The sequence below is a fragment of the Phodopus roborovskii genome, unplaced genomic scaffold (assembly GCF_943737965.1).
Source record: "Phodopus roborovskii unplaced genomic scaffold, PHOROB, whole genome shotgun sequence".
NCBI lineage: Eukaryota > Metazoa > Chordata > Mammalia > Rodentia > Cricetidae > Phodopus > Phodopus roborovskii.
Genome location: NW_026126424.1, coordinates 10885280 through 10901771, shown reverse-complemented (window position 1 = coordinate 10901771; position 16492 = coordinate 10885280). Strand labels below are relative to the sequence as shown.

At 40.2% G+C, this 16492-nt stretch overlaps 1 protein-coding gene across 2 annotated transcripts in view; it reads right to left on the bottom strand.

Annotated features, from left to right (window-relative positions):
- Nucleotides 1-2467: 2467 nt before the first annotated feature.
- Tlcd4 (TLC domain containing 4) overlaps nt 2468-16492 on the bottom strand; it is a 51277-nt gene continuing 37252 nt past the window's right edge. For both annotated transcript variants that reach the window (XM_051185591.1, XM_051185590.1), the window contains exons 6-7: nt 3235-3308; nt 2468-2984 (exon numbers count right to left, since the gene is read on the bottom strand). In XM_051185591.1, the coding sequence (XP_051041548.1) occupies nt 2666-2984; nt 3235-3308 (393 nt within the window). In that variant the 3' untranslated portion in view covers nt 2468-2665. The remainder of the gene's footprint in view (nt 2985-3234; nt 3309-16492) is intronic.

Sequence of the window (16492 nt, the reverse complement as noted above, 5' to 3'; positions counted from 1 at the left end):
AAAAGCAGTTAAAATTTAAAAAGCCAACATACCATAGAATAATTTAAGTTTGAGTTAATTTCTTTGCATGCATACGTAACTCCATTTTGAATTTCAAATGAATGCAAACAATCCTCTAAATTATTTTAGAAACAAGAGTGCAAATTCTATAAACCCAAGCTCAAAAAATTTAGTCTCACACATAAAACATTGAATGCAGGATCCACGATCTTGCATGCTATCAGTTATTTTTGCTCTTTTTAAAGTTCCATGAGAACTTTTATTTTCTAGAGTACTACACATTCAGATTGTCACTAATCATTTATAGAAAAATAGAATTGCTTAGAAATTTATACCAATTTGCTTTTATTTTCTATAAAGATTTTGAGTTTTTAAATATCAGAATGCCTAATAGACTCATTTAAATTAATTCATGTAGCCAAAATACTTAATATCTAAAATATCTAGCAAAAAATTGTCATTCAGTAAATGAAAATTCCATTGTTTTAGTAAGTATCATGTTCTGTTTTTATTTGTATTTTAGGTTGATAAATGTAATCACAGAACAGCAAAGCGCAGCCTCGCTGAAGGGCTGGCTTGCCATGGCAGTTTACAGAGCATTACCATTGCATTTCTTCTATGGAGTGAAGAGCTGGCTTGTGGATGCGGGAGCTAATAAGGACTGCTGACAAGGGAATGACAAATCTTACTTTAACATTTGATATTCTAAATATACTTATTTGATGATTGGCTATACTAATCAATGAAAGGTAATGGCAATGGTCTTTTAAGCAGGAAACAATTATTGCCTACATGGAGATTCATAACTGTATGCTGTCATCATTTTGATGGTGAGCTTGAAATCTGTTCAAAAGTGCAGCAATATCCAGAGTCAAAAATATTTATCTCCAGATTTATTCCTTTCTTAGTGAATTTCCAAAATAGTTTTATAATATAAATGTCTTTTTTCCTTTTAAAAAAAAAAAAGCCCATTTTTCTTGTAAAAGGGCCAAGAACAATACAAAATCACTTGCATTCCTATCCCTTCACCCTTTAGACAACCAGGACTCATGAGTGCCTTTGATGCAGACAGCAATAAACTTAGCAGGCCATTATCAGTGTAACATCAGCTGCTCTAAAGAAGTCCTATCTTTATATTACTTTATCTTTCAAAAGTAAATATACCTGATTTTATCATTTGATTGACTGAAATTTCAATTCCCATCTTTAAACATACTAGATCTTGCCAGACTCTATCTGCATTAGACAATTAAATTAAACTGCATTACATTAAATACTTTGATTACATTCCACTAGCCTCCTTCCCTTGTCGTAAGATGACTAATGAAAGAGTCAAATGTTCTCCTTCAGTCTGAGACTCTAGATGGATTAGATCTTTTGGTTTAGGTTCAGTTAAATTCAAGTATTCACCACTAACTGAATTAAGTCTCCTTTTTTTTTTTCCTAGAGCAATCATTAAAGTCAAGTACTTCAGAAAAAATAAATAAAGGCAATAATAGCTAAATATATAATTCTCTATTTGGATTGAAAGAACCAAAATGAAAGTATACACACACACACACACACACACACACACACACACACACACACGATTACTTTCTTCACATAGAATGATAATTTTGATAAGCAGAATACTTGGGATTAATCACCTTCTTCCTTCCTGCTCAGGAAAGATGAAATAAGAAAGCCTGAGTGAAATCTATGAATAAAACACAAACACTGAGTTATCTGTAGTTTTGGTCTGACCAATACAAGGCCAATGTCAGGAGTGTGACAAATGAGAGACTGGTACTCTGGTACCAGGCTTTGAACTCGGGGAAGAGTTTGCATGAAGAAATATATTTTTCATAGAAAAAATACAAGAAAACAGAGGGGAAGGCAGTAGTTTCCAGTGAGTCCTTCTATTAGCTTAAATAGTCATCTATCAACATGCACTTTTAGAAGACATTCAACCCTAGGTCCATACAATGAGTCTTAACCTTGCCTGACAATACGGTTTAAAAAAAAAAATACTTGGATAAAGCACTAAAGATAGAAATAAAGTGACATCTGAAATCTTAAAAGGCAGGAAGTATTTTCAAACATGATACTGTCAAAGTGAGTGAAACACTCCATCATAATAGATGACTGCATACCCAAATGAAATTGTCATTTCTGAAGGCCTGGGGAAAAGGACATGTTAGTAACTTAGAAATTAAACCCTACACAGGCATTGACATTAGAAAAGAACACAGCACAACAAACTGTGCTGCTTACAGACTTCAAAGCAGTTCTCGTTCCTTCATCAAAGTCTGTGGCATATCAAGGCTACCAATTACCAGCCATTTTTTGTTTTTTTTTTTTTTTGCAAAGAATAATCTCCCATGTACACCAAGAGTTCAAAAACATTTCACCGCTCTACTCACAACTTTTATTAAAACTTTCCATTTCTATCCATGCTTAAACAGCAGAAGGAAAGAAGAAATCCTGGGAGTGAAAACTAAATTTTATTTTCTCTTTTCTAAAGATAAAAAGGAGAGAGAGAAGAAAACACTGAAACCCTGAATAACAATCAGAATTAATGGAGCAGCATTCGAGCATGCCAGGAGCTCATCTATTAGTAGATGCGGCGAGGGGAGGAATGAAGATGGCTTATGGAAACACAGATGTTTGATGAAGCGCGCCTTTAATCGAGTTTTCCGTTCTGTAGGCTACTCTTGGCTTCCTCTTGTCTGATGAGAGAGATAACCTTAATGCATCCCTTTGTAATTTTGATCATCCACATGACATTCATCACATCCAAAACAAGACAGCTGGTGACCCAGCAAAACTGAACTGTAAATCCAAGCCTTGCATAGGCTTCTGTTCCGTACACGGAGTACATGAAGAAATACAGAGGAGGTATTGCAATGATCCTCACTATGAAAAAGACCACTGTCATGAGGATTCCATTGATGACATTGGCTTTGGAAAACTTGGGGTACTTCAGGGTTTCAAAGAACCACCTGATAAAGAGAATGAGAGAAACATCACACCTACGCTATAGCTTGGGAATCTACCATCTTACTCTCAAGTTTTAGGCTATGAAAGAATTCAAAGAACATTAACAATTTGCAGAAAGGGGTTGGGGAGATGACTCTGGATAAAGTGTTTTCTGTGCAATCAGAGGGACTTGAGTTCTTCGTCTTGGAGAAAAGGTTTCCACAGACTAAAATTCAACCATGTAACTTCAGACTGATAATATTTGTAACCTACCTCTGGTTCACAAAGGGGCTGGAAAGCTCGGCAAGCAGGCGGAAATTGGCAATGTACACAAGCACTCCATCTCTCTGGATAAGAGACAGAAACAGTGTCAGGGTCTCATCAAAATATGCAAATGTTCTAGAAATAACCAATCACTCCGACACATAACCCCATCAATAAATAAAAACAATCCAGGTGTCTGCCTTTTTCATTAAAAGAATTTTCTTCTTTTTTAAAGGTTGTTTTAGGTATATGAATGTGGGCCTGAATGTTTGTATGGGTATCATATGCATGCCTGGTGCTCTGGAAACCTGAAGATAAGTCTCCTATATCACAGTTACAGACAGTTGTGAGCCATCATGTGGGTGCTGGGAACTGAACCCAGGTCCTCTGGAAGGGCAGCAAGTGCTAAACCATCTCTCCAGCCTCCCGATTTTCTTCTTTGGACTTTAGAAATGTGCTTAAACATCTACAGGTGATAAAAGAGGTTTCATCACACACTTACATTCACTTAGAATGTCATGTTCACCCAGGAAAACAGAAATCAAGCAACTGGATCACACTGGACTAACACATTCTACCACCCACCATTAAAGCATCCTCAAACTACTCTAGGAAAAATGATCACACAGAACTGCGAATTTCAAAAGTTATAACCAGGAGGTGGTGGCACAAGCCTTTAATCCCAGCACTCAGGAGGCAGAGGCAGTCAAATCTCTGTGAGTTCAAGACTAGCCTGGTCTACAAGAACTACTTCCAGGACAGCCTCCAAAGCCACAGAGAAACCCTGTCTCAAAGAAAAATAAAAAGGAGTTATTATAAACACCTATGGACATTCTATTAATATCCATTATGAAGTAGAAGTAGTTAAACATCGCAATGTAATAATCCTATACTGTGACACTGTGAGCAAGGATATATGTGCTAAAGACAACAGCTCTTGATCTAGAAATATATATTTGTCAACTGGAAGATCCTACTAAACACATATACACTCAAGTCTGAAATCTTTCAAAGTTGAAACATAATACTTAGCACATTCTACCAATTTAATAAGATGGAAAATACAACAGAGTACAACAAACATTAGAAAGAAAATTCTTAGAATTGTATTTAATGTACTTTTAAAATTGCCATGAGGTGGGGGGCTGTTGGAATGGCTGTTTGGTGCCTGGATCACACATGGTAGAAGGAAAATTTTTCTTTTACGCACATGCATACACACACACACACACACACACACACACACACACACACACACACACACACACACCAGGGGGGGTGTTAAAATTGCCATGCAGCAAATGTGGTCACTCCAGCACGTCTAATTCTATCAGAGTTGTGTTACATCTCAGAGGAAAGTCTGCCCATCCCCAATCCAGAAGATGCACACAGAACTTGGTAATCTATTTTCTGACCAGGTATACCATGCTAAATTAAAAGAACAAGACACATTTCAAAATGAATTTTTATCTGAAGATTGTTTTAACTCTTATCTACATAATGATTTGGGGGATTTAAAATTCAGCACTTGACCATAGAATTAGCTTTGCTACAGCTATTTTTTTTTTTCTAGTTCATTGTCTTTTGTGACGTTGGAATGTATGAGTAAGGAAGAGGAAGGATGGCCAAAGACCAAACCAACAGGCAAGATGAGTCCTGTGTACGCAAGAGAGGCCAAGTTGTCACAGTGACCCAGGACACTGTCACCCTGTGTGTGGGTTTGCTGATTTCACACAGACGCGGTGAAAAGTTAACAATGCCCTTTAGTAGTAGTAATAGCAACTGAACAAGCTTTTTTTAATGACAGTACTTCTACAGCTATTCTTACATCCCTTTACTTCTGTTAAACAGTTAAAGAGGCTATCTTGTATGTTTCTAGAATACATAACACATTTCAAGAATAATCTAAACAAAATAGAACTAGAGTAAGTTTTAAAATAACATTTTTTTCATGTTCCATGATACAGGATTTTCTTTTCTGTTTCCTTTTTCAGTAACTTCTCCCTTTCCAGTGACTACCTGCAGCCAGAGGGGAAAACGTTGAATGCAGTGTGATAAACTATATCAAAACATGAGAGTCACTTTGACTTGCATTTCCGCTCCTCATCCGACCATATTCTCCCAACAAAGATGCTAAGATATATATAGGATGTGTTTTTATTGCAAAGGCAGGCTGTTAGAATTATAAAAAAAATCAAGTTTCCCGTTCCCCCAGAAACATCTAGCCACTTTATATCTAAAATCTGTTTTAGTGGACCAGCTGTTATCAGTTGAGTTCCTTTGCAGACAGGAGGTCATCAGCTACACTGTATCTTTCTGAATAACCACTGTGTTTCTATAATTCGAGTACCCTGGGCTCCCTGAGAAGCTGCAATAGAATCCTGTTTGGTGTGACTACCATTTTTTGTTGTTTTTGAAAGTGTCATAAACAGCTAAGGCTCACTCTGAACCCTGATCTTCCTGCCTCTGCCTCCTGCCTCCACCACGCCCTATATTAAGCGCTATGAGCAAACCCCACAGCTCTCTGCATGCTAGACAAACACTGAACCACTGAGCTACATTTCCATACCCTAATTTATATTTAAGTTTTTAGACTGTCCACAAACATTTGCTTTACTGTACTAATTTTCTACATTTGTTTTTTTTTTTTTTTTTTTTTTTTTTTTGAGACAGGGTTTCGCTCTGATTTTGTTTTGGAGGCTGTCTTGGAACTAGCTCTTGTAGACCAAGCTGGTCTAGAACTCACAGAGATCCACCTGCCTCTGCTTCCCAAGTGCTAGGACTAAAGGTGTGTGCCACCACAGCCAAGCCTATTATTCTACATTTTCATCCTTTTAACTTACTTAAAAAAAAAATCAAAGCAAGCCATTCTTGTCCCAGCTCAGAAAATATGAGTTTGTAGCAGCTGGCTTTTCAGCATCTTTGTGGCCAGCAGAATCATGGCTGTCTTGTGGGCATGTGCCATCAGAGGCTTTTATCCTCACCCAAAGTTACTTTTTTTAATCAAGTGGTTCCAGAGGTTTTGATGAAATTTATAAGGGGCTGAACATAAAATCCTCAATACCAGAAGTTGTGTGCAGGTGTGCAAGGAATTCAGCAGCTAATATCTTTTCCCCTTGCTGAAATTGACCAAAATGTGTTCCCTGCCAAGTACAAGCTGAGCAATGCTTCATTTGCATGTTAACAATGTACCACCAACTCTTATTTTGCTTTGTCTAACTCTGTTTTTCAAAAAGCATCCAAAAGTGGTGGTTGGGAGGGGTGGGTGCTTTCTGTTGCCATGACTCAGTGTTCTATGTGACTACTGAAAGCACAAAGACTACTCACATCTGACAGTATCAGCTCTATGTTGCAACAGGTCAAAACAGCTTTTGGGCCCCACAACCCTCCTCCTCACACCCATTTTGTCAAGAAGAAATCCAAGTTACATACAGCCTTGGAATTAGGAAATGCAAATTTACTCAATTTCATGTAGCAATCAAGAGGAAAATGTGATGGGTATGTTTATGGTATTGTCTAAGCTAACTCAGTCTGCTGCTTTCAACTGAGCATCAACATCTTTCTGGAAGACGAAGAGGGTACAGCTTGATTTAGATGTAGCTGCCCATTGCATCCCAGACTTGTGAAATCCCATGTCCTTCTATGCCTTTACATCTCTTCAGCCCAAAGCTTATTAATTTGGGAAGATTGCAACAAAGAAACAAGTGGTAGGTTGAGGGTACAGTATTTCAACAAGAGAATGATGGGTCACAGTTTTAGAAGCCAGAAGTGGAGATAAAGTTGCCAACAGGTACACACCTCTGAAGGTCAAGGGAATTCTCTCCTCTACCCTTTCTGTCAGCTTCTGATGGTCCCTCAAGTTTAGTGACCTAACTCCTATTTTCACACAGAATTCCAGGGCCCAAACTGTCCCTTTTAATATGGACATCAGTTAAGGGTTTATTAAAAACCCATTCTACTGCAATATGAACTCCTCTTAACAAATTATACATGCAGACAGACCTATTTCCAAACACTCATTTACAGGTACTGGAAGCTAGGGATTCAACACAGGCACCCTAGAGGGAACTTATTTCAAGTCACACCAATGTGGAATCCCCAACTCTTTTCTGCATATTACATAGTATGTTGCTTTGACTATATTTCTCTTTAATTCAATGTTATAGGTCTTTCAATCTGCCTATTAATAATTTATATATTTCCTTATACAAAAATGATGACCTTTTCTCAGTGATATCTGAGCATTCTGGTAGTATCCTAAGTCATCTCATTTTCATTACATAAACTCTTAGAAAACACAATCACTCTAGAAAGTTTAACTTTATTGATTAAACCATGCAAATCACAACTGTCAGTCCAACACCCAAAGTTTATGAGGGACTTTTGCTACTTATAGCTACAACACACTTCAGTTGCATCAGAATGTCCTAGTGATGAACTGTCCGTTATTAGGAACTATAAGAGAGTTGCCATGGATAGTTTCACATCGTGGGAAGGGCTTCTTGGGATGTAGGATTTTCAGAGGCCTGTCTTCCTTGGGTAGGTCACACTCACTTTTGTTTTATTATAAATTCATTTTAATACATAATATAAGTCACATTTGCAGCCAGGAAACAAAAGATGAAAAACAGAACAGCCTGACCTCTCTAATTTGCACAACATGAAGAAGCACTTTAAAAATAACAGGAAACAAATTGCTACTCACATTGCAAGTTCATGCATATTTTATGTGTGTTCTTAATAAAAAAAATTGTGGCAACTTCTTAAAAGCACAGATGAATTTACCCAGAAGAATTGTTTAGAGGGCTTGGTGAGAAGGCTCAGCAGTCAAGAGCACTTGCTACTCTTGCAGAAGATACAAATTTGCCTCCCAGGACTCACATGGCAGCTTATAACCACTTGTAACACTAGTTCCGGGGGAAGCCCGATGTCCTCTCTGGTCTCTGCAAGCACTAGGCGCTCACCTGATACATTATACATACACTAAAGCATGTGCACACACACACACACCTGTAAAAATAAATAAATGGGTAAATAAATAGATCTTTTAAAAAAAGATTCAGTCATGGTATACAACTTAAAGGGGAGATTAAATCTCAGCATGGTCATACACAACAGTTATCCCAGAACCTAGGAAAATCCTAAGTTCTAGCCAACCCAGGCTACAAGGCTATATAACAATTCCTTGCCTCAAAACAATGTTTTTAAAGAAATTAGAAAAACTATGTTTAATGGTACATCATCCAAATAAAATAAACTGATTTCTGTAAGTTCTTTCACTGAATTAAAGCAACAGATAGGAACTTTGAGAATATATATAAAAGTCTTGGGGTAAATTATGCAAAGGCAAAGGTATTTTTAGGGTGATTCTTACTTGAAGCAGGTACAAAAGTCTTAGACATATTTGCTAGGGTAATTTCTCTGTTTGTTTTTTGGGGGGTCTGTCTGTCTGTCTGTCTGTCCTCACCCCACTTCTGGTCTCACTATATACCTGAGGCTAGCCTTCACCTGTGATGCTCTTGGCTCTGCCTGCAAATGCTTGGATTGCAGGTGTCTGCCACCTTGTCTGACTGAGTCTCCTCACTACACTGGATTCACATGTTCCGTAAGCAGGAGTTCTTGGTTTTTTTTTAGAGTAAATTTCCTCACTCATGACATCTTTCTCCCCTTGGCTTTCAACTAACAGCTTCCTTCTTCTTTGGGCTAGGCGTTTTAAGTTGCTGGCATGTGATGTAATTATGCCCAGTGTTTACAGAATGTGACTAAACAGACAGCTACAGAATATTACAAGCTGGTATGTTCCTAAAGTATGCCGATTTCCTTGACAAATGGCTTCCTATGTCCTTCAAAATCACAGCTCTCCTAAAGATAAGAGCCACTACCAAAATTTGTGGGTTTATTAGAGTTTTTATTTAGCTGGGTGGTAGTGGTCTGGTCTACAGAGTGAGGTCCAGAACAGGCTCTAAAGAGAAACCCTGTCTTAAAAATAAAGGTTTGATTTATTGGCAGATTTACTTATTTTATGTATATGGGTATTTTTGCCTGCATGTATATATGTGCACCACATGTGTGCCTGGTGCCAGCAAAGCCAGCAGAGGGCAACAGGTCCCCTGGGAAGGGAGCCACAGTTAGTTATGAGCTACCGTGTGGGTGCTAAGAATTGAAGCAGGTCCTCTGGAAGATCAGCAAGTGCTCTTAACTGTTGAGGCATTTCTCTGGCTGTCCTCAATTTTTTTTTTTTTTTTTTAAGAATGAAACTTAATTTTAATTCTTAAAAATTTTAATTTACTGGTTAATGGTAAGCTCAAAAGCATGTTCAGGAAACATATTGCATTGAAAATAGTTGCTGACTACTCCTTTCATAGCATCATAGAAAAAAATGTGCCCACTAACCAAGTTACCAAATTAGTACCCGAGGCAACATAACTTTATGATATCCTTTAAATATCAAGTTACTGGTAAAAAAAAAAAAAAAAAAAAATAGTACCTTGGAAAATGTCTTTCTCTAACCAGATTCACTCAAAGTGCAAATTCTTCACAGAAAGGGAGGGAGGGAAGAAGGGTGGGAAGGAGGGAGGGTAGAAGGAAGGGAAGGATCTTGAGGCCTTCTAAATTCTGTCCTCCACAAGAAAATCTTTCCTCTCTTATTTGGAGTTCAGTGGCTCCAAAGTATGGTCCCTAGAACAAAACGCCTGGGAACTTGCTAGGTATGTACAAGGCTTTTTAATGGTTTATTTATTTTTATTTTATGTACATTGGTGTTTTGCCTGCATTTATGTTTATATGGGGGTGTCAAATCACTTTGAGCCAGATAGACAGCTGTGAGCTGCCACGTGGGTGCTGGGAAGTAAACCCTGTTCCTCTGGAAGAGCAACCAGCGCTCTCAACTACTGAGCCATCTCTCCAGCCCCAGGTTTTTTGTTTGTTTGCTTGCTTGCTTGCTTGCTTGCTTAAGTATTATTACTCTCTGTGTGAGATCACTGTGGTGCGTGTGGCACAATGCATTACGGAAGGCAGGGGACAGCGCTGTTAAATCTCTTCTCTCCTACCGCCTTGTCACAGGATCTAGAGATGGTCCCAGGTTTGAACAGCAAGCACCTCTACCTGCTGAGCCATCTCAAGAACCCCTCTTATTTTCTTTAATGTTCATGTGTTCTATGTATGTGTCTCAAGTGTGTGAAGATGCACTCAACTCTGCATCTGCCTGTGGAGGCCAGAGGTCGACACCTGTCACCTGTCTTCCACTCTCACTGAACCCAGAGCTTACCTTCTGTTGTCTGATAGTCTTCCTCCCTCTAACACTGGAGTAAGAGACTCACATCACAAGTCAGAATTTTACACAGGTACTGGGGATCCGAACTCGGGTCCTAATGCTTACACAGCAAGCACTTTGCCCACTGAGCCATCTCCCTGAACCTAGACATGCATATTCTTGAGCCTTATCCCACACATACTGACTCTGCAACCCTGGACCTAGGGGACAGTCACGTGCGTCTTTGCAGGCTTGCAGGTGATTCCAGCACAGAGCATACTGAGTAATGGCTTGGGATTTTTGTGTCCCAAGGAGCTATCATTTCCCTCTAGAAAAGTTTCCTCTTGATCCCTTAACTCCCAGTTTCATCAGATTCTCCACAGATCTCTCAGCTTGTCTGTTACAGTTTCCAGTACCTGCCAATTACCGGTAATCCTATGCCATGTTGCCCACAAAGCCTGGCACAGCAGTTGACACATTATTCCTGAGTCTGACCTTAAACAAGAGCTTCACCTCTTGAGGCCAAGCTCACTCACCTCTGAAGAAAGCCAATTGGAAACAGAGTTAACCCTTTCCACTGCATGTTATCTAAAACTGGCAAGCCAAGACAGAACCATCTCTCAAAATGGATATCGTGATTCCTTCTCTGTGTACATGTAGGTTCTTCCTAGTAAGGGTGGGTGTGCTAACTCCTCTTTGAACTGGATTTCCACTGGCCACACACTTACTGATGCAGTACTGTGGTATCTATGCTCTGTGTGCTCCATAACCGGGTTAGGAGAAGCCCTGCTTCCTCCCCGGGTCTCCTCCTTCGAATGCCCCTTTTTAAAAATACCTGCCTGCCAGGGGCAGGAAGCCAGAAAAGGCACCAACCTTAATGCTGATGCTGTTCTATAGTTCTCACTGCTGTCCCATTAGAGATCCTTCAGCACCTGCCAGGTGCATGAAACCTACTAAAAATATCTTCCCCTAATCTCATGTGTGTGCACATGTGTGTTGAGAGACAGGGTTTCTCTGAGTAGTCTTGGCTGTCCTGAAACTCGCTCTGTAGACCAGGCTGGCCTCGAACTCAAGAGATCTGCCTGCCTCAGCTTCCCAAGTGCTAGGATTACAGATATGAGCACTATTCCTGGTTTCTGGTTTCTTTCTTGCATAGCATCATCAGCTTGCCAGCTCTATCAAGTTCTCTGGCTACAGATGCCACAACCATTATGTAAGATGTAAAAATACAAGGCATGTTAGTTAGAACTTCTACACTATCCCTCAGGTGGGCACATCTTATCCATTTCCTGCCAGCCCAATTTCTGGCTATTTCCCAGGAAGAGGGGATGCCTTCTCCCAAGGACTCCCTCCATAATGTCTTCTGATCTATGAAACCTTCTCTACTTGTTCTGCAAATCTAAATATGAATTTTTGCTCAGCCAGGCTCTCACTGTGTAGCTCTAGCTATTATTGAACTCACAAAGTTCTGCCTGCCTCTGCCTCCCGAATGCTGGGATTAAAGAACATGGGCCACCACACCTAGCCCAATGTGAGTATTTATAAAAACCAAGTTTAGTCCTACATATCTGAAAAGCTCTCAGAAAATTCATAAATGTATATATGTATATAAGTGTAATATAGATCAACTGTAATAACATACATCAAGTACAGCCAATATTTACCCCCGGAGAAAAAGCCCCAGAAAACACACTAAAGGATAAATTTCTACAAACTCAGAAAATGTTTCTATAAATATCTATGTTTGGAGGGGGAAGAAAACTAACTAACCCAAGATCTTTTCATTCTCTAAGTTACTGTGGTATTACTGACTTATCCCTCTTACTTTTTTATTTAGGAAGGGTCTTGCTGTACTGTGGCATAGCTGGCCTCAAACTTGGTATTTTCCTGCCCCAGCTACTTAGATGCTGGAATTGCTGGTATGCACCACCATTCCTGGCTGTTTTCTTAATTAGTTCTCCAAAGGAAACCACAGGCTCTATGAGGCACATCCTCATCCGCCCTATAAACACTACCTTCAACACACATGCACACCTCTTAATTCAAAATACTTTAACATGATCATTCATACTAGTTATGATTGCAAAATCTGGCTTAACCCTGGGTAAATTTACTCCCTTTTCTACTTCACAGTCTCTGACATTTCCAGGACATTTCAAAGTGTCCTTAACTGCTCTTTTTCGGGCTCTCATCTCTGGGTCTGTCAATCATCTGTCACAATGCAATGGGTACTTAATCTAATCTTGCCCCTACAGTCAACTGGCTGCTCTCCTGAGAATTTCTCCCCTGAACATATGTCAGATTAGGGCTCCAGACAGGGGCCACATTGGTTGTTCTCTAAGCACGGAAATTAGAACATTTTCTAACTAGAAACTGTACCTTTCCTCGTGATGCCTAAATGTGAAAACTGCTTTCATTTTCAGATGTGATACATACTGTTCACAGAGGTAAACCGTGGTCAACAACCACCTCTGGGGTATTTCTCTTTTTCTCAAGTCACTAAATCTAAATGCTAATTTAAGCCCTCTTTGTTTAGACTTATTGTTCTAGTGTGTAGCTTTAAAAAATATTGTCCAACACAATAGTTTTAATTTATTGTGATACAATATACAAAACATGATAGTGTTGAGTCAGTAACATTCATACTGTCAGGCAACTGGCACCACTACTCCCAGAACTTTTTCAAATTCTCTAGATAAAACTCTGGTCCATGAAACAATAGCCCCCTTCTGCCCTGTTCTTGGCAACTTGTAACTATTTCCTCTCTAGGGACTTGGTTATTCTAGGCATCTCATATAGGTAGAATCATCTAATGAGGTTGCTGTTTAGGAAAAATCTACTTTAAAAGTAAAATACTGACCAGGATGGGCATTTTGATCTTCTTGGTTAACAGATGTTTTTCTTTCTTTCTTTCTTTTTTTTTTTTTTTTTTTTTTTTTTTTTTTTTAAATATCATATACCAAGCTCCATGGCAGCTCAGGAGGCCCAGGCTAAGGTTATTTAGTAGCTGAAAGTTAAGCTTTTTTTTTTTTTTTTTTTTTTCAAGCTCACTGAAGAAAATTGTTAACTGCATGCAGAAAACTTCCTTTTAAATTACTGGAGCTATCTGGATAGGCAGCTCAACAGCTTGACTGACAGCTGTCAGGTCCACCCCTCATGCTCAGCCATAGGGGCAGCTGCCCAGAGTAGAAACTGAACAACTTCATCACGGTGGGAAGAGAAGAAGCCTGGATTGGGAGACACAGCTGTCACCTCTGGTTCCAGAGTCAGCCAAGACTATGAATGACATTGCTGAAACCCTTAACAGGCTGAGTATGGAAAGGTGACCATGGAGACTTTCACCTGCCGTTTTTTGAAATAGGCGATGGGAGCCGTCAATCAAGTGACCACTTTTTCAATGGGTATCGGGGCAATCAATGGTGTAACAACTCTCACAGATGCCTGCGGGAGGGTCTTTCTTCCCCAGCCATTAATGCCTTCTGAGACTCCAGCCTAGAAGAAACTGGAGCTAAGGAACCACCCAAACTGCCCTGCCACTCCAAGTAGGTACTACATTGGCTTCAGATGATCCTTAAATGATCTTGCCTGCAGCACTTTGGATCATCTCAAGCACAGACTATTCTAGTCTTCCTGGATCAGATGCCCACGTGGTAGGGAGAGGTTCCTCCTCCACCCAGGCTATTTAGGCAGCATTCTCATTGATGATGGCAGGCCAGTTCCTCCCCTGGACACAGCCTTTGTGAAGCAGCAGGGATGCCAGTGAGGCAGCATCCGCATGGTATAATTGTCTACTTATGATGTAGGGTAGGCTAGGCTAAACTGGTTGCATAGAGTGACTGACAAAGTTGACAGCTCCAGGCACACCCAGCAGCTTATATGGGACAGAAAACTTAATGGCTTGAGACAGAACTCAGAGATTAAGACCAGTCTGGTATGAATATTGAGTTCCAGACAGCCAGCCAGGGCTACATAGAAAACCAGTTTAAAGAAAAGGGAGGAGGGGAGCGGATAGGGAGAAGGAAGGCAGGCAAGCAGGCAGACAGGCAGGCCTGACAGCAAAGACTGTGGAGATGAGAGGCTATCAAGCAAGGGCTGTGGAAGTGCCAAGAGGTGAGGGCCAGGGCACAGGGGAGAACACAGAGGATAGACAGAAGATTCGGCAAGGAAAGCTGCTGGGAGAGCTTCACAAAGTCACTTAGTTACTATATCCAGGTGCGGAGGAGCAGGCCGGAGCTAAACACTAAGAGATGGGGTCCTGACACCCTAAGCTCCAAGCTGCAACAGCAGGTACCAGGTAATGGACACTGACTGTACCAGGGTATGCTACACAGGTTCAAGACCCAAAGCCTGGCACACCAGATACAAAGCCTTTATCTAGTCACGCTTTCCATTTGAAATGTTATGTGACAGTGCAACACCACAATCCATTAGCTGTTTTCTTTCCTTACGTATTTCCCTATTGACAGGAAAACAGGATTTTTAAAAAGCCCAGCAAACTCAAAGATGAAAAGGAGAATAATTTGCTGAGGGTATTTCCACGATACAAATCCCTTCTTCCCAGAGGACCAAACACTAGGAAACGTCCTGAGTCCCTTGTTCTTTGCTTACTTTTCCCCTTTGCATAGGAATCCAGATCTTAAGCTAAAACAGAGGAAACACCAAATAGACACTCAGATAGGCCTGCAAAGTTATAGAATACTCATTCTATACCAAACAGTAAACGCTGAGACAAATTCCTAAGTTTAGAAAGGTAGACGTAGCTCTTACGGAAGTTACCTAAAACTTTTCTGTTCTTGGTCTTCCTGTGTCTGTGCAGTATGCATGGGTGTGCGTGTTTACATGTAGGCACACAGTACAGCACATGTGGATGTGAAAGTCATCTCCATGCTCTTTTTCCACTACAGTGATTGCAGTGGAGTCTCTCAATACAACCTAAGAGCTGTTGGTATTCCTAGTCTTGCTCTGGGGATCCCATCCTTCTAAGGCTGGCATTACCTGCTGCACGTCCCCAGGCATATGTGTGGGTCCTGGGGACCCAAACTCAGTCCGCAGGCTCACAAAGCAAGTTCTTTAACCAAGTCTGAGCAATCACTTCAGACCCTGAATATTTTTCTCTAGGGTATCTCAATGGGGTGGGGGTATAGTATTTACATGTGTTGAATATTGTTAAGTACACTGTTAAAATCTTTTTTATCCAGATGTGGTGGCACATGCCTTTAATCCCAGAACTTAGGAGGCAGAGGCAGGTGGATCTCTGTGAGTTTAAGGCCAGCCTAGTCTACTTAGAACATTCCAGGATACTCAGGGCTACACAGTGACACTCTGTCTCCAAAAACGTTTTTAAGATTTTGCTTCCTAACTCCATGAACTATAAAAGACTAGTGAGTGGAATTTATTTCATGGCACTGCTATGGAGACGTTTATAATGTGTGTATGCAGACATGTCCATGTAAGTGTGTGTGCAGGTGTCCACATTCATGCATGCATGCAGAGGCTAGAGGTCAATCTTGGGTGTCTTCTGCAGTTACAGTTCCCCTTATTATTTGAGACATTGTCTTTCACTAGTATGGAACATGCCTTTTGGCTGACTGGGTAGCTAGAGGATCCACTTGGCTCCACCTCCCAGGTATAGGAATAAGTATGCGCTGCCATGTCTATTTTTTGATACAAGGGCTGAGCTCAGGTCTCCATGCTTACTGGACAACAGCTCTCCAACCCCTGGAGATTTTTGCCAATGCCATAAAAAAGAGCCAGTACTTTTCTAATCCTTAAGGTCTATGGAAAACTACCACTCTGGTGAATTCGGCACAACAAAGTCTTCCACTTTCAATAGGACTTCATAACCAACTGCTTTAATGTATTTTTAAAAGACAGAAACTGGGGTAAAGCATTAAACAAACAAAGGGGATCCGCACGGAAATTCTGACCCTTAAGACACACACTGCGATCAATACTTCTAAATAAATTCATGAAGATCCATTAGAAACCACAGTTTCTTCCTTCACTGCAGCAGAC